General features: G+C 37.7%; 1 protein-coding gene across 2 annotated transcripts in view; it reads right to left on the bottom strand.

The window, feature by feature from the left end:
- The window catches only part of map2k5 (mitogen-activated protein kinase kinase 5), a 68,382-nt gene extending 53,382 nt beyond the window's left edge, over positions 1-15,000 (bottom strand). The window contains exons 1-7 of one of the 2 annotated variants that reach the window (XM_083550030.1): positions 14,426-15,000; positions 14,253-14,301; positions 12,027-12,094; positions 4,769-4,838; positions 2,964-3,004; positions 2,174-2,241; positions 1,454-1,502 (exon numbers count right to left, since the gene is read on the bottom strand). In XM_083550030.1, coding sequence (XP_083406156.1) covers positions 1,454-1,502; positions 2,174-2,241; positions 2,964-3,004; positions 4,769-4,838; positions 12,027-12,094; positions 14,253-14,301; positions 14,426-14,590 — 510 coding nt within the window. In that variant the 5' untranslated portion in view covers positions 14,591-15,000. Of the gene's footprint in view, positions 1-1,453; positions 1,503-2,173; positions 2,242-2,963; positions 3,005-4,768; positions 4,839-8,447; positions 8,710-12,026; positions 12,095-14,252; positions 14,302-14,425 lie in introns of those variants that run through there. The other variant, XM_083550031.1, reaches the window with a different exon arrangement.
- Positions 15,001-18,335: the final 3,335 nt, after the last annotated feature.

Here is an 18,335-nt window from a genome sequence, read left to right as displayed (position 1 = left end):
GTGACGATGCAGAACTTAAAGATTTAAAATAAATAAAAATAATAATAAATAAACAGTAGTAGCAGTAAATTTAATGCCATGTCAGCATCTGAGGATATCTTCATGGCATTAGGAGAAATGCTGCATAGTTACAAATAAAAAAATTTACAATAAAAATCTCATGAAATAAATGAAACCAAACAGAAAAAAAAGAATATACCAGCAGAGATTATATAATATGCTTTACATCTACATATGATAGAAACATTAGGATCATTTTGTTCTAATGATATCTTACTAAAGAAGTCCTTAGGACAGCTTACTCCTTAAAAAAGTTGTTGACTGACATTAAAAACAAGACAGTACAATTAAATATATTTAACGGAAAAGCGGGCTCTTGCAAGCCATATACAGTCAACCCCCGATAACCGATTCACGGTTCGGAACTTGCGGCTCGGAAAATTCACGGTTCTCGTTTGGAACTTAACTAACAGCAAGTTTCAGATTATCTTAAAATTCGTGGAAATCCACAGCGGGACCGAATGTTCAGGACGTAAGGAATAACATTTTAAACTGTATTTTCACTAACAAATTTCATACAAAAATTGTTAAAACCTTATTGTATTAATAATTTTTATTGATAAATTAAGCATTCATGTCCATTACTCAAGTCAAGTTTATTTGTATTTCGCGTTTCACAACAGACATTGTCTCAAAGCAGCTTTTCAAGTTGGGTTTTTGTTTTTAAGTAGGAATGTGTAAGAAGGTCTTGAATGGCCTATACAATATCTAGAGATTTTAGGGGGAATTTTCCATTTTGTATTTATTTGTATGGAACTTTTAATGTTCATTGCGCCAACGCGGCATTTCAAATATTTTGTTGTTTGTAAACGTTTTTATAAATTGTTCTTTCCACTTTTTAAATATTTATTGCCTGACAAAAGGTTAAGGGTCTGAGGAAAGAATCTGAAACTCTTCTACTTTCAGGTTGTAAACTAAAGCTCTACTTCTTGTGTTGCTCCATAAAACAGCCTTTAAAAGCTAGCTATATTAAAAGATGGGTAAATGTAATATATGTTATACCAATGAATAATGTGTGTATATGTATTATTTTCAAAAGAACATCTAATCCTTGTTCTAGAGCAGAACAAAATACACGGATTAAGTCATTTAAAACCTTAGAATTAAGACAAGAAAGCCAACAAATTAAGGCTGATTCATTAAGCCTGAATCAAGGAGCCAATAGTTGGTATATAGCTCAATATCTCAGTGATGCTGGGTCCCTTAACCTCTCAAATGAAATTAAGGAAGGGCAGACACTCATATAGTGTATATGATTAATAACTCACCAAGACACTTATAGTGAAGTAGCACATTGGAGAAGGAAAAAAAAAAACTTTACTGCATAAACATAAGGGTATCAAGAAAATCTGTCAATCAAAGCAAAATATTTGAAAGTGTATGATTTCAGTACCTGGCCATTGGTCAGTATCTTTTTCAGCTCTGCCGAGGATTTCTTTAAACTGTTAAGCAGAAACCAAATGTAAGCACTAATATGCACTTTCACTTCCTTTTCAATGACTTTTACATAAGACACATTACACCATGTAAACAGGATGCTTAATAAAGAGCTCCCACTCACACCTTCATATCATTTGCAGTGATTCTGCTAAATCTGTGTGGAGAAGCCAGGTCCCAGGTGTGTATTAATGTAGATCAATGTTCTCCTTCATCAGTATAGTGTTTCCTGCTACAGCTCACCTGAGTCATCTTGTAAGGAGCATGATAACTGGCTGCCTAATTGAACCAGGAGCACTGGAGTGAGAACACAAACCAGTCTTTTTTAGAGTCGGAGTGAATAAAGCAGATCTAGATGTGGTCAGAACAGCTGCAATAAAGCACCACGTGGCCCTGAGGCATTTAATGAGAACTCATTTGTACAAGCAGTGGCTGTCTCACTAGGTTTTATTTGTACGCATGTTCAATTTAAACCTTAGCAAACGTCTTTGAGGTCTGTCGCTTGCTGAGGCCCAACAAGAGAAATGGAAAATTAACTGAAGTAAATGGCACACTACTTTGACATGTAGATGGCATACACACACACACACACACACACACACACACACACACACACACACACAGACAGACAGACAGACAGACAGACAGACAGACAGACACAGACACTTCAGCTCACCTGTTGTTGGAGAAAGATTCGGCAGGAGAGGATCTTTGGCTGCCGGATGAGCCATGGCGCGTGTTTACCTAAAAGAAGACGAAGACAAATCAACATCCTCGGCTAGTCGCGATGAAATTCAACAACAAACCCACAGGTCACAGGGACAAGGAAAATTAAAGAGAAGGAAAGGATGAGGCAGCGGTGCGAAAATTAAAGAATAATTACAAACCAACACGACTTGCTTGATTTGTCAGTGTAAAGGAAGCTTAACAAGGCTACTTGTTCTTAGATCTACATCTCACCAACCGGGAGCGATAAAAGAGAGAGAGAGGGAGAAGGAAAGTGACTAAAAATAACCAGCCTAATTGAGGTCTTTGGGGCATGGTGGCTAGTCCGGCGAAGTAGTGATTGGCTTGTTAATTAGTATCATTTAAATGTATACAGCTTCCACTATGGTTTAAAGCCAATTAACTTTAGATTAAAACAAAGGACACGAAAGAAGATTACAAAGATTTAGTACAAAACAGTGGCTGGACTGTGATTTGGTGACAACGGTAAAAAAACATGTGCAAGCAGCCCTTTCATGACAAAAGGACTGCATGATGGAGAACGGCATGAGAATGAAGAAACAGAAAAAAAAAATAATAAATACGAAATTCAACACTTCTAAATCTCTTGGAGGGCAAAAGAGGAGATGAAAATGTAAAATAGGAGACACACAGCCCAAATGTCTCCACTTCAATTGACATTTCAATAAGTGGTACGCAGCAGGACGTGACGTTTCAGAAACAATCATGGACATGCCTACCTTCAGGCCGTGGATGTTCCGGTTCCCAGGAGTCTTGCCGGCTGCAAAAGTAATTGGTCTGGATTGTAAAGCACATCAGGCCCGGAGAAAGAGATGCAATAAAGGAATATTTTGAAATACTGCGGACCGAAAATGGGGCTGAGGGAAAAGTTAAAATAATTAAAGAGGAATTTTTTTCTGAGCTGCTACATTATTCGCTCATTGAAAAAAAAGTCATTCGGATTGTTTAGATGAAATAGGCAACACTTTAGGAACAAAACTGAAGGGAAATACGTCCAAGGGATTGGAAGCTTTTAACGCTTTTTAAAGCTACCGCTGAAAGTTATTACACGAATGATTACAAATACATTGCCTAAAGCCTTGGAGAATTTCTAGGCTAATTTTATGTTGAGTTTGTATAAACTATAAATTGGTGTTTCACTGTCAATGCATTTCATGCTTTTAAACCCAATCTCCAAGGGTGGACAAATCAGCAGCCTGGTCACTTGGGACGAACACAATTGTTTGGGGGAGTATTAGCCTTGAGTGGTTTTATTACATAATAATCTTTTCATAATTAGGAACATACAAACAACATAATGACAAATTGGTGGACACCTGACCAAAAGATCTGTATGTGCTTTTTAAACATCCCATTCCAAATTGAGTCCCCATTTGCTGTCATAATAACCTCTACTCTCCTGGGAAGATGTTCCACTGGATTTTGGAGAGTGCTTGAGGAGATTTGTGCTCATTTAACTACAATGATGTTAATAAAGTCATGTACTGATGTGAGGTGAGAAGGCCTGGGGTGTAGTCTGCGTTCTAATTCATCCCAAATATCTTTAATATGGTTGAGATTAGAGCTCTAGAGCAGACCACTCAAGATCTTCCACTCCAATCCATGTACACCAAATCGTCATGGAGCTTGCTTCGTGCACAGCAGCATTGTCATGCTGGAACAGGTTTGCATCTCCTAGTTCAATTGCAAGGAAAGTTTTGTTGTAACCCATCCGAAGACAATTGTGTGCCTCTGAATTTTTTGGTAACAGCTTAGGAAAAAACCAACTATGGCTGGAAAAGTCAAAAATACTTTTGCCTGATTAGTGGTATGCTAACATAATATACATTGTATATTATAAAATAAAGTGTGGAGTAGAATCCTGTAGTCACCTCACGATTGTACATACAAAGAGAAATAAAGATACTAGACGAATTATGCTTTTACATGCAGTCATGCATTGTGAGGACCGAGCTCCATAACCCATAAGCAAAATGTCCAAGATGTACATGTGTCAAAAGAAGAAAAAGGCTGCAGAGAAATCCACCAGCTTAACATAAATGATTAGCTAACAATTCGTTTACTCACTGTAGTGTTCTTATGATCAAACAAATGCATCGTTTCTGAGGAAATCGCTAAACCATGATGAATCTTTGTGTTTTTAATATATGTCCTAATGTAAATAAGAGAAAATAAAAATGTGTAACTATCAATAAGTTATAGAATTTAAGATGATTGAATCATCTGGACAAGTGAATTCTGACAGAACTTTAAATCATGTTGCAGAGACAAGACTGAATGTTACACCTAACCTGGAAAACAAGGAACCATGATTTCATTCAAAAGCCAAAATGCTGGAGTTTACATCTCATGGAGTTTTTCCTCAACACAGTAACCACTAACTCGTTTATTTGGGATAAACTTTTATCTTTTATACTTTTATGACTGCTTAATCTCTGTAAAGATGCTATGACAAAATTTATATTGTTAAAAGCATTAAAGAAATAAAAATTAAATTGTATGAACATATACACACTTCACTAACCTCGAGGAAAGATCTGCAATGGCTCAGGTAGAAGTCCATTCATGCGCTGCTCCATCATTGTGCTGTAGTACTGTATAAACACACACACAAAAGTTTTATTAGTTTGTTCTTTGTTTCATATAGGGGTTTTTTTTTGTGTGTGTATTTTTCATTTTTGAACTGTCTACTGCTTTTATGTTACATATATTACATAAAGTAAAAAAAAAAAAAAAAAAAGAAAGTCCACACACACAAAAAAAAAAATTTTAATCATCACATTTAATATAATTTAGCAACCAGCAAAAATTCAAGTGGAAATACAGATGCATTTTAGGAAATAAAAAAACTAAAAAAAAACCCAAAAAAACAAAAAGGACATTAATCTTGCTGACTGTACTTTAACCCACACATCTTGTTTCGGCCAGTTAAATTCCATTCTTCATTAATAATATTCTTCTGAAGCCATTCCTTTGCTCACTTGGATTTGAGCTTGGAGTAATTATATTCTTTGGGCTTTTCAAACATCTTGGTGGACTTAAATATTATTGTCATTTAAGATAGTAGAAAATCCTAACTTCAATCTTTAAATATACATTAAACACCTTCCACTGTAATTGTTCATTACTTTAATATTAGTCCTGATGTGCCTGAAGAGAATCAGTGCATACGAATCATACGGAAAGTATGACACGATACGTTTAGATTTTCGCACACAAACACATTGCCTTCTGCCAAAAGGACATTTCAATTGATGCTTATGTTAATGGAACCATCTGGCTCTGAGACGCCCGCCTCGCCCCGCCTCTCCGTCGAGCACGAGACCTTTGTGCCCAGACACAGGCCTCGATCACATGCAATCAACCTCCTGCAACCACAAATCCAGATGGACATGGCCAGGGGAAGGATGGCTGTGTGTTTGTGTGTGAGCGAGTGAATGAGTTTAAAAATCAACCCAGTAATTTGACACCATATATTAAAAATTTTTTTTATACAAGATTACATGTCAACACAAAAGACATTTCTGGGATGACTATAAAAGGTGGCACAATCGGCTGATATGACCAAATACTTAAGAAGCAAGAGTGTAAAATATATTGTAAAATATAAGTAACGTTACAATGTTACAGGAACCCATGTGTAACAGGTGAGTGGATTTCTGTAACAGTAGAGCACTGGGGTATTTTCCCCAGCTTAGTCCTTATGGACCCCCTAATCTTAAACAGACTTAATCAAGACATTTGGGTTTGAAAATACATTTTGTACAAAATGAGCTCTGCAGGAACACAACAGGTTACTGCTATGTAGTCAGTACTCGACAGAACTTAACGGCCTATTTTCAGATGTCTTGGGAACAAGAATCGAAGACCTCTCAAAGACCTCAAGCAATGGTTTAAAAGAGGTAGTGCTCCTTGCGAGAAAAAAAATTGGAAATGGAAATAAATGTCTGAGGACTAAGGAGCTGGGGAGGAGTGGGGGGGGGGGAGTACGTCATGGGTAGTGAATATGGAAAAAATAAGGAATGGAGCAGTGAGAAGGAGAAAACCAAGAAGACAATGAATGACTGCAAGAGGGGTTGAAGATACGCTGAGAAAGACCGACAACCACCAAATAGGTCAAGGACAATTGTGCAGAAAATTTTGTACAAGTAGTATGATATTGTCAGAATTTTGGAGGTGTGAGGTTTAATTATTTGACCATAAAAACATATGTAAATTATTTTTACATTGTTTGTATGGCCAGACGTGTGTGTTTGTATGGCCAGACGTGTGTGTTTGTATGGCCAGACGTGTGTGTTTGTATGGCCAGACGTGTGTGTGTGTGTATGGCCAGACGTGTGTGCCTGGAGTTTCTTCACTAATCATTACATACTGGGAAGACCTCAGAAGCTCTGTCCTATTAGAGACCCAGTTATCTAGCAGTGGTGGACGAAGTATACAAACCATGTAATTAAGTTAAAGTAGAGATACACTTGGTAAAATATTACTTCAGTGAAAGTGTCCCTTACTTGAGTAAACTACAAATGTACTTAAGTATCCAAAGTACTATGATTTATTATGGCTATAATGTTCCTATTATCTCTTTTACTCTTATCAAGCCAACTACTTACTTCTAAAGAAATAAAAAAAAATACCTGCACAAATATGGCCACGGGTGTTGAGTCAGAAGTTTCTTCCATCATTTATTCCTCTCAAAATGTTCTGCTTGCTGTTGAACTGATGCTGAACTGTACATTGGTAACTTGCTGCCTGATTGACCAGTTAAGTTATTATCCACTCATAAATAAAAAAGGAATGACTGATTTTGGAAACTGTAGTTGATGAGCGCCGGTTCGCGGGTTGAGGGTTGGAACAAAAAACATTTTTCACAATATTTGTAATATTTTATTTGTGTCGTATTGCTATCGTCGTCGTAAGAATGAAAAATACTAAGTCGTGCCATTGTAACTCTGGGAACATCTGTATATCAAGACAGGAAGTCAACCCAAATCTATTTTATGACTAGCCATTTTTATAGCCAATTTTAGATTTAAAAAACTTTGTGGTCATTGCATATGGCAGCTATAAACTAAGGTGCAAAAAAATGCAGAATTGATTGCAATTATTTTATAAGATTTTACACATTTGTCATTTTTTTTACAGTATCAAAGCTGGCCTATTGTCATGTTTTGTGCCCCCAACCCCCATAATTATTATATAATTTGGTTTAACAATACAATACAATTTCATTGTAACAGTAATTTCATTAATTCTGCATTTATTACACAAACACACCGCATTATTTATTACTTTCCTATATGAGCACAGCCCATTGGTGTTTAGTTTGACACCTTGTAATGACGATCCTGCTAAATATGATCACTGTTACATCTCTTTATCAATCCTAAACAGGACTGAACCGCGACTGGTGAGAAGTAGAACAGGGTCTGGACAGCAAATCTGTCTCTGCGGTTTTCCTCGCAATGCTTTATGCAAAGCAGTCAGAGCCGGTAGTGCATTTCTTTCCTTCTCCTCTGTGTGTGCGTGTGATAAATACATAAGTGTACATGAAGGCATGTTGTAGAAGCAGAGCTGCTGCAGCTGTTCTATTAAATGCCCTATTTATCACCGTCACCTCACAACTGCCTCTCTCTCCTCCCTACACTTCCATAACGCTCTCTCGTTCTCGACATCGCCTCGGGCGATGTGCTTTTTCTGAAAAGGAAAAAAAAAATTTAAAAAAGTGTATGTGTGTTCAGACACTTACACCTTTAATTTTCCACTTCACTTCTTTATTGATTAGGGGCACAATTACCAACTAATCTGTAGCAGTGTATTAAAAGAAATCCCCCATTGTTGGACAATAACTAAAGGCATTTTGATCAGAGGCTGAACGCTGAGTGCCAGAGGGGACACTCAGGACCAGACCGGTCTCCTGCTGGCACCACATCGTCATTAACACAACCGGAATAGAGCGCTTGTCAATTAGTGAACTGAGACTGGAGGAGAACAGAAGTGTGTGCGATGGGGCATGTTTATAGTATACACTGAAAGCTTGAGACTAAATGCAAGGCGATAGATAGATAGATAGATAGATAGATAGATAGATAGATAGATAGATAGATAGATAGATAGATAGATAGATAGACAGATAGACAGATAGACAGATAGACAGATAGACAGACAGACAGACAGACAGACTTAAAAACCCAACGAGAGTTCACCTTCCAAAAACCCTTCAGCATTCTCGATCACAAACCTTCTGAAGGACAATGGAGTCGGGAAGAAATTTCTTGCCTACGTAGCCTTCAAGGCAGTCGCCTCTCAACTCCTACTAGTTCAACATAATAGATGTCCCTTCATCTGGAATTAATAACATCAAAGCAATTCATACACACACGTCTCAGTGGAGACCAAACAGCCGCGTAGGCAAAAGAACCGCCGTGCTCGGCCGCGAACGAACCGATCGCGCACGTTAAATTTCTATACATTGCATTAAACCTGTGACGTATGTGTTTTGCATTCCCTGTACACTTTCACTTCCTTCCATTCAAGTCTTCCTCCTAAAAAAAAAAGCACAAAATCAGAAAACGGAAGAAAAAAACCCCAAGCTTTCACAATGACTTCGCTCTGCTTCGTTTGTGGTTTAAGGTTCCAACTAGACATCTGTGATGTAGCATGATTCGCATAAAAAAATGCAATCTGTTGGTGAGGCTAATCAGGTACTGGTGTAAAGCTAAATAATATATAAATATATAAATCAATCGATAAATAAATCCACCTGCAACAAATTGCAATATTGATTATTGAGCCTGTGGCTAGTGTAGTGACTGTGAGCTAAAAGAGGGTAAAAGACAACACCAGCTGAAAGTGGATTTTGAAAGATTCCTCTGCGCAGAGGGGGGCATACTTCTAATGAGGCGGATCTTTAAGTACTGAATAATATATAATAAAAGTTGATAGTTCATTTAGTTTCTGCTGCACTTCAGAGAGAAACATTCACAAGTCATTACTCCCAACATCCGCAATGTGAACAGTAAGTATTGGGGAATATATTTAATATTGGCTCAGAGGGAAAACATGAAAAACACTACACTAAGTACAAAAAGGACAAAAGATTTCACCACCTCAAAGTCCAGTACATTCTGTTCTATCTGATTAAAATAAACATAAATGCATGTTTTTGTTCATTTCGTTATATTTAATTATTTCAGCAAATTAATAATGTGTACCTCTGTAAATCCATTAGCACAAAATTTAATCCAATAAAATACAGAGGCCATAATCTTTGTGCCATAACCTGTGTAAGAATGTGGAGAATGTGGTCTCCAAACCTGTCAGTCTTTTTTAACAAATGGATAATCTCAATGAGGAGTTCAATTAAGGAGATTTGGCCTTTATGCCTGTCAGTCCCAAAAAAGGAGCCATATTTCACTTCCTATCAGTCCCAGGGAAGAAGAAGTGTACTCTCTGCCTGTCAGTCTTTGGAAAGAAGGTGTGTTTCACAGCCTGTCAGTTCCAGGGAAGGAGGCGTGCTTCACAGCCTGTCAGTTCTAGGGAAGGAGGCATGTTTCACTGCCCGTCAGTCCCAGGGAACGAAGCATGTTTCACTGCTTGTCAGTCCCAGTGAAAGAGAAGTGTCCTCACTGCCTAGCAGTCCTGGTGAAGGAGAAGCGTCCTCACTGCCTGTCAGCCGAGGGAAAGAGGCATGTTTCACTGCTTGTCAGTCCCAGTAAAGGAGAAGTGTCCTCACTGCCTAGCAGTCCTGGTGAAGGAGAAGTGTCCTTACTGCCCGTCAGTCCCAGGGAAGGAGGCATGTTTCACTGCCTGTCAGTCCCAGGGAAGGAGGCATGTTTCACTGCCTGTCAGTCCCAGGGAAGGAGGCATGTTTCACTGCCTGTCAGTCCCAGTGAAGGAGAAGTGTCCTCACTGCCTAGCAGTCCCAGTGAAGGAGAAGTGTCCTCACTGCCCGTCAGTCCCAGGGAAAGAGGCATGTTTCACTGCCTGTCAGTCCCAGGGAAGGAGGCATGTTTCACTGCCTGTCAGTCCCAGGGAAGGAGGCATGTTTCACTGCCTGTCAGTCCCAGGGAAGGAGGCATGTTTCACTGCCTGTCAGTCCCAGTAAAGGAGAAGTGTACTCACTGCCTGTCAGTCCCAGGGAAGGAGGCATGTTTCACTGCCTGTTAGTCCCAGGGAAGGAGGCATGTTTCACTGCCTGTCAGTCCCAGGAAAGGAGGCATATTTCACTGCCTGTCAGTCCCAGGGCACGAGGCACATTTACCTGCCCGTCAGTCCAGGGAAAGAGGCATGTTTCACTGCCCGTCAGTCCCAGTAAAGGAGAAGATACCTCATCACCTGTCAGTGTTAGGAAAGGAGGCATATTTCACTGCCTGTCAGTCCCAGGAAACGAGACATGTTTTACTGCCTGTCAGTACCAGTGAAGGAGGTATGTCCTCACTGATTGTCAGTTCCATTGAAAAAGTGACCTTACTGCCTGACAGTCGCAGTGAAGGTGTGTTTCACTGCCTGTTAGTCAGAGTGACGAAGTGTACTCACTGCCTGTCAGTCCAGGGGAAGATGCGTTTCACTGCTTGTCAGTCCCAGTGGTGAAAGAGTGTTTTATTGCCTGTCAGTCCCAGCATAGGGGGCAGGTAACCACACTCATTATGGCAATTATTTTTTATATATATATAAAAAAAAAAATTAATCAACCTGTAAATTTGTTGCCTGCTTTCATAAAATCATTAAACCAAGTAACAGGTCTTGGAGAATAAGATATGAGCTGAGATTGCCATAAGATAGTAACGAAATAACATATAGTACAGAGAGCATTTTCCTCATGAAAGATCATTCTTCAGATTTTAAAAGCAGAGGAACATTATTAGCAGTGTATGTATGATCTGACCTTTGTATCCCAGTGTACCAGTGTTAGCACAATGAGTAATAAAACGTTTGCTTAAAAAATAAATAAAATCTCCAATTAATAGGCAGCACTATTATTTAGCAACAGGGCTCAGGGCTCGTTTCTGACTCCACGCCTCGAAGAAACAGAAATGTAATTTGACGCTTTGCTCCATCGTGCATGCTTAATGCCATGCTGGCACACGAGCCTGCCAGGGGTCACGGGTTGCCATGGATACATCAATTGTTACCATCGAAGAAAGGGGCAAGATGAAGATAAAGAGATAAGAAAACACAGCTACTTGTTATCCCTGCCAATCTGCCATGTAATGAGACGATTTTGCCCAAGGGTGAATAGATGTACAATAAGAGATTTTAATAGCTTTTCCTTTCTAACAAAAACACTCCCAGGACTAAATAGTTCGATTGAAACCGGCAGAGGTTCACGCAATAGTCTGAGGTCAGTAATTATAATTCTTTTGGAACATAAATACTTTGAGATAAAGAAACATATTTTGGTTTTCATATAAATCTTTTTTTTTTTCCTGCTGAAAGCATCATTTAGCCGGCACACAACCTCATTCTGGTAAAAGCAAAAACTTTATTCTTATAAAGACTGATCATTTTTATAGATGCAGTACAGACCATGTTTATTAATTACAAATAGCTTAGTCAGCCCAAGACTATTTTGATTTGTTTTATCAATTACTTTAAATAGTGGAAAGGAAAAAAAAAAATACCCAAATCATTAGAATCCACACTTTCTAACTCAATAGACTGTGGTGAATTCTTTTAGAAGACATGGCAGATTTCTCAAACACCAATTTGCAATCCACTTTAACAATAGACTGAAAATATAATTGACAATGCATCTGATAACAAAAAGCTGAAATGATACTCACGTAGGACAACATAGCCTTTAGTTCTTCATCACTCCGAACAGTGATCCTGTCACCAACCTCATCCTCGTCTAAAACAGATAACCGCAGGGTTCATACACATATTAAAAACAAAACAAAAGGTAGGCATTTTTCCACATTTACAGCATAAGTAATTCGACTTCTGCTCACGTGGTAATGTTACATGAATATCACCTTATATTCACATTATATGCGCAAAAGTGTCAGAATGTATGGATGCATCGGGAGGTGGAGAAATATAGTAATTAACCTAATAAAGATGTGTGATATAAGAATATATCAATATTACATTGGATTAAAATGTGGGTACAGGGAACAAGTAAATATCCAATGAACTGGGGTCAAACTAATTAATTAATTAATTTATATATATATATATATATATATATATATATATATATATATATATATATATATATATATATATTAATATAATATACATAATATATATATATATATATATTTGGTTATATATATATATATATATATTATATATATATATATATATATATATATATTATAAAACATTATTTTATTTTATAAAACTTTATAAGGATAAAATAAATTGAATTAATACAATTGTATTATTTTGATTAAACTAAGTAGTCAATTAAATTGGCATAAATTTAATTTGACTCAAATTATATAAATGGAAAAATTGCATAGTTTATATTTGTTAGAGGTATAAAAGGTGTGTATATAAAGTGTGTTTTACATTTGATATAAAATTTTCTAAAGATATGATCTACTTCACTGTTCTATTTATTTCAGCATACTGTAACAAATATCTTCATTCCTTCCATCCTTCATTTATTCACTCCCTCGATGTGTGGAATTGTCAGGATTTTCACCTTTTGAGTGAAATTCTTGAAGCTGGACATAAAACGCAAGAAAAATCCATAGTGCTAGCGTTAGCCGCTAGCCACTTCCTAGCACAAGGATAAGTGTACTCGCCCGTGGTATAGCCTTTCTTTGTTATACAATCAAACTAGTAAGTAAAATGTATCTACATGCACAATTCACACTTGTTTCCTTATATATGTATGTACATTGTGATACCACAATGCTCTCGTAACACAAAATAGTCTCTCATACGCCGCTACAATCCTCATGTTAACAATTCGTCATCCTGACAATATAGTTGAACTTCGTAGGTTTCCACTATTTAAACATTACAGGCACAAGAAAAGTCTTTTTTACAGCATTTCCAAGATTGGATTACAGGTCTGGCGAATTTTCACCTTAATAGTAATTTTGGAGTAAAACCAAATACAATGTCAAAGTAAATGTAATTCATTTCTGTACTTAAGTAGCTTTTTCATGTATCTATACGTTTACTTTAACTTCAGTACATTTCAAAGTCAAATATTTTACTTTTTACTCAACTATATTTTACTCAACCCCAATTCAGTCGTTCCTTTTTATATATGAGCGGATGAAAATTAACTGCTGAAACACGCAGCGATCCACCAATCAGGTCAAACGCACGCTTTGTTTTGAACCGGTTTTGATTGACGCTTGGTGTATCTACTTATCACCCACATCCATTTCAGCATCAGTTCAACAGCAAGCAGAACATTTCGAGAGGAAGAAATGATGGAAGAAATTCCTTACTCGAACTCGCCACAACACCCGTGGTCTCATTTTCTGATTTTATTTGAAGTAGTTGGTTTTGGGATCATGATTATTTGAATGGATATCAATCAGTGTTTGACTCATTAGTATCATTGAAATATTATGATTTTAAAACTAACAAAGTAACAGAGTCTTTTCACATAAACTGAGTTGATTAAGTAAAGAGTTTTTGACAACAATGATAATAGGAAAAGTATAGCCATAATAAATCAGAGTACTTTGGATACTTAAGTACGTTTAAAAGCAAATACTTTTGTTTACACAAATAAAAGTTTAAAGTGAGCACTTTTGCCGAAGAAACATTTTACGGAGTGGATCTCTACTTTAACTAAAATGCATGTGTAGTTTAGGATTTGGTGAGGATCAGGATTACCCTTGTACTTTTTGGTTCAGTTTGTCCAGCTCTCAGGATGTGGCCTATTTTAGTTAAATGTCTAGTCTAAAATGCTTAACTGAACCTTGTATGCTTCTGCGTACAGTCTTTGAAGGTACAGCTGACAGTATTGGAGATCACATTTGTGTTGACGGATCTGTAGACGATAGAAATATTTGTTGTGCATAGAAATATCTCACATTCGAAAGCTGTGACGGTCGCTTCTGGCATCACGTCTCTGATTGCGATCTGCAAAGCACAAGACAAGACAGGACAGGACAAGACCATCAGGACAATGTCTCTCATTGTCATACATCAGATGGAGGTTGAAATCATGCAGCTTTTGACGAGGAGGAACTGCGAGCGACTTTACCAGCAAGTCGTTGAAGCTCAAAAGTGATGGACAGTCCACCGATGAGTCCATGTCCCCCATTGGGGTCTTTATCCGGATCACGATCCCTTCAGTGTCCATGGCGCAGACGTTATTCATAACCAGTAAAAGCATAACAAACCCCGGCTGCTCATACTCACTTGACATCCACACACACTCACATACACACAACTGCCTCTATTGCCTGGCTGTGAATCTCAAATTCGTCCTCTGTACAACACGAAGTGCACTATATCGAAAGCAAAAGTGAACCTATCATGCTTCATGTAGTGCACTCCAAAAGGGAGCACAAAGCCATTCGGGATTCAGCCCATGCTAATATGACTAGCTAGCGCTAAATAGCAAGCTAGCATTCTAGAAAGCGAGTGCTAATACTGAAACAGGATAGATGTATCTAGAGAGAACTAGATACACTAAACATGATAAACACTAAATAGGTAAATACGGGAGAATGAAATGTTTACGCGTAAAGTGTTTTGGCGAGCAAGCAAGCTAACTGTCAACAAAAGTCAGCGGAAGTTTAGCGGAAGTTCGCTACAAGCAACCGGAAGACGTTTTTTTTTTTTTTTTTTTTTTTTTTGATGGGGCTGTTTCTGATTATAGTGAGTGAGTCTGTCCTCTGTCTGTTGTCTGTGTTTTTCTGTGTCTACAGTGCATCCGGAAAGTATTCACAGCGCTTTACTTTTTCTATAATGACAACGTAAAATAAGTTTTTTTTTTTAATCTTTGCAAAATTATACAAAAAATAAATAAATAAATGAAAACCAATAAAATCTCATGTACAATGTACACATGTAAAATCACAAGTATTCACAACCTTTGCCATGACACTCAAAATTAAGCTCAGGTGCATCCTGTTTCCACTGATCATCCTTGAGATGTTTCTACAATTTGATTGGAGTCCACCTGTGGTAAATTCCGTTGATTGGACATGTTTTGGAAAGGCACACGACTGTCTATAGAAGGTCCCACAGTTAACAGTGCATTTCAGAGCACAAACCAGGCCACGATGTCCAAGGAATTGCCTGTGGACTTCCGAAACAGGATTGTATCGAGGCACAGATCTGGGGAGGTGTACAGAAACATTTCTGCAGCAGTAAAGGTCCCAATGAGCACAGTGGCCTCCATCATCCTTAAAGGAAAGAAGTGTTGAAAGCACCAGGACTCTTCCTAAAGCAGGCCAAACTTAGAGATCGGAGGAGAAGGGCCTTAGTCGTTAGGACGTGACCAAGAACCCAATGGTCACTCTGAAAGAGTTCCAGCGTTTCTCTGTAGAGAGAAGAGAACCTTCCAGAAGAACAATCATCTCTGCAGCACTCCACCAGTCAGTCCTGTATGGTAGTGTGGCCAGACAGAAGCCACTCCTCAGTCAAAGGCACATGACAGTCTGCCTGGAGTTTGCCAAAAGGAAGAACTTGCCTGAAGACTTTTCAGACCAGAAAAACAAACATTGAACTCTTGAATGCCAAATGTCATGTCTGGAGGAAACCAGGCACCGCTTATCACCTCGCCAATACCATTTTTCAGTGGCAGGAACTGGGAGATTAATCAGAATCGAGGGAAAGATGAATGCAACAATGTACAGAGACATCCTTGATAACCTGCTCCAGAGTGGTCTGGACCTCTGACTGGGGTGATGGGTCGTCTTCCAACAGGACAATAACCCTAAGCACTCCTTTGTTATCGTTGCTACGGGACTCTGCGAATGTCCTTGAGTTGCACCAGGATTGTAGCATCTCAAAAAGTCTTGATGCTGTAATTGGTGCCCAAAGGTGCTTCAACAAATTATTGAGCAAAGGCTGTGAATACTTGTGTACATGTGACTTTGTTTTTTATTTTTAACCAATTTGCTAATATTTTGGAGAAAAAGAATTTGGAGGAAAATAATGAATTTAAGCAATTTTGCAATAAGGCTGTAACAAGAAAATGTGGAAAAAGTGAAGCTCTGTGAATACTTAGCGTATGCACCATATATGTCTGTCCGTGTGTGTGTGTGTGTGTGTGTGTGTGTGTGTGTGTGTGTGTGTGTAAAATCTCAGATTACTTGTTAATCCAAATATGTATTTCACTTGGGCCAGCTCTCTCTCTCTCTCTCAAACGGGCTAAATTAGAAATTTAATGGCACATTACACCCAAACATTCTCAGTAATCACTGTTAATGATGACCTAAACCAGGGGCCTCCTAGTGTAAACTAAGCTCTAATATCATCAGCAGAGGGTTATATATTGGAAATGCCACAACTTGTGCACAACTGACCACTGATTTTCATTATAATCCATTATGCCACAGGGCTTTTGATTAATTTCAATAACAGTGTGGCTTAAACAGTAGTTCCTATTGTAATTCAAATCACAGCTTTACAGAAACATATACATACTTAATTCCAAACAACAAGCTGCGTAAAATGTTAATAAAAAGAGAATGCAATGATTTGTGGATCTCATTAACCAATATTTTATTCACATTAGAACATAAAAACATATCAGATGTTTAAACTGAGGAAATGTACCATTTTAAGGGAAGAATAAGGTGATTTTGAATTTAATAGCTGCAACACATCTCAAAAAAGCATCCTCTTTAAATTTAACAACAGTCCATATATGGCTGGGACCTGAGGAGACCAGGTGCTGGAGTTTTTTGAGAGGAATGTTGTCCCATTCGTGTCTAATACAGGATTGTAGCTGCTCAACAGTTCTGTGGCTTTTTGTCGAATTTTCCACATTTTATAAAATGGTGGACTGCAAGCAAGCCAGTTCAGTAGTCAGATTTTTATACTATGAAGCCATAGTGTTAGAATAGATGCAGTATGTGGTTTAGCATTGTCGTACTGAAATATATACAAGGCCTTCCCTGAAAAAGATGTCTGAATGGAAGCATATGTAGCTTTAAAACCTATATCTCTATCTATCTTTTATTCTTGAAGGTGCCTTTCCTGATGTGCAAGTTGCCCATTCCATAGGCACTAATACACCCCTATACCATCAGGGATGCAGGCTTTTAAACTGAGTGCTTATGACAAGCCAGATAGTCCCTCTCTTCTTTAGTCCAGAGGACCAAATCCAGAGAAGATTGTGGCATTTCTGGATCATGTTCTCATATGGCTTCTTCTTTGCTCAATAGAACTTCAACCTGAATTATTGGATGACATTGTGGGAGATTTCTTCAGATTTTTGAGCATTTTGAGTCTTTACAAATTAATGCTGAGTAACATTATTCCAAAATTCCAAAATTTGTAGATGCAGTTTTCGCATATTGGTGACTTTACTTCTGGCAGACTATGCCACTAAAATACACCACCAAAAATGTTTCACCAGCTGTTTCTTTTTATTAACAATTACTTATCCAGCCTTTTGTTGCTCTGTTTCAACTTGTTATAGCCATCAAATTCAATATTTTTATTTTCTTCTTTAAAATTGTAAAGTTCTTCAGTTTAAACATTTGCTATGTTGTCTACGTTCTATTCTGTTCTACAAAATATAGGATTTTCAAATCATTGCATTCTGTATCTACAGTATGTACAGAACATTTTATACACTTTTTTTTAATTTTGGTTGCTAAAAAGTCAAAAGAGGATAAATTCTTTGAGTTAAAGCTGCTGCATGGTAACAGTAACCATCTCTCATATCAGGCGGCATCACATTAAACATTAAATTAGCATACCCCATTATTTTTCTTTGTTTGTTTGGTCGATTGTAAGTCAGCCTTGGCTGTGAAGGTCTTTTATTTAGATTATTTTATCAAGAACAATGCTTTTGTTGAATACAGCACTCACATAAATTAAAAAACTAGATGTTACACTAAAATGGCCACTAGCTTCGCTATTCACATCCTTTAAACATCAACTGCTCTAATTATTTTAATCTAAAACTAAAAGTGAATCATGCAAATGAG

The sequence above is a fragment of the Silurus aristotelis genome, assembly GCF_946808225.1.
Source record: "Silurus aristotelis genome assembly, chromosome: 9".
NCBI classification, from domain to species: domain Eukaryota; kingdom Metazoa; phylum Chordata; class Actinopteri; order Siluriformes; family Siluridae; genus Silurus; species Silurus aristotelis.
This window is presented reverse-complemented; position numbering and strand designations above follow the sequence as displayed.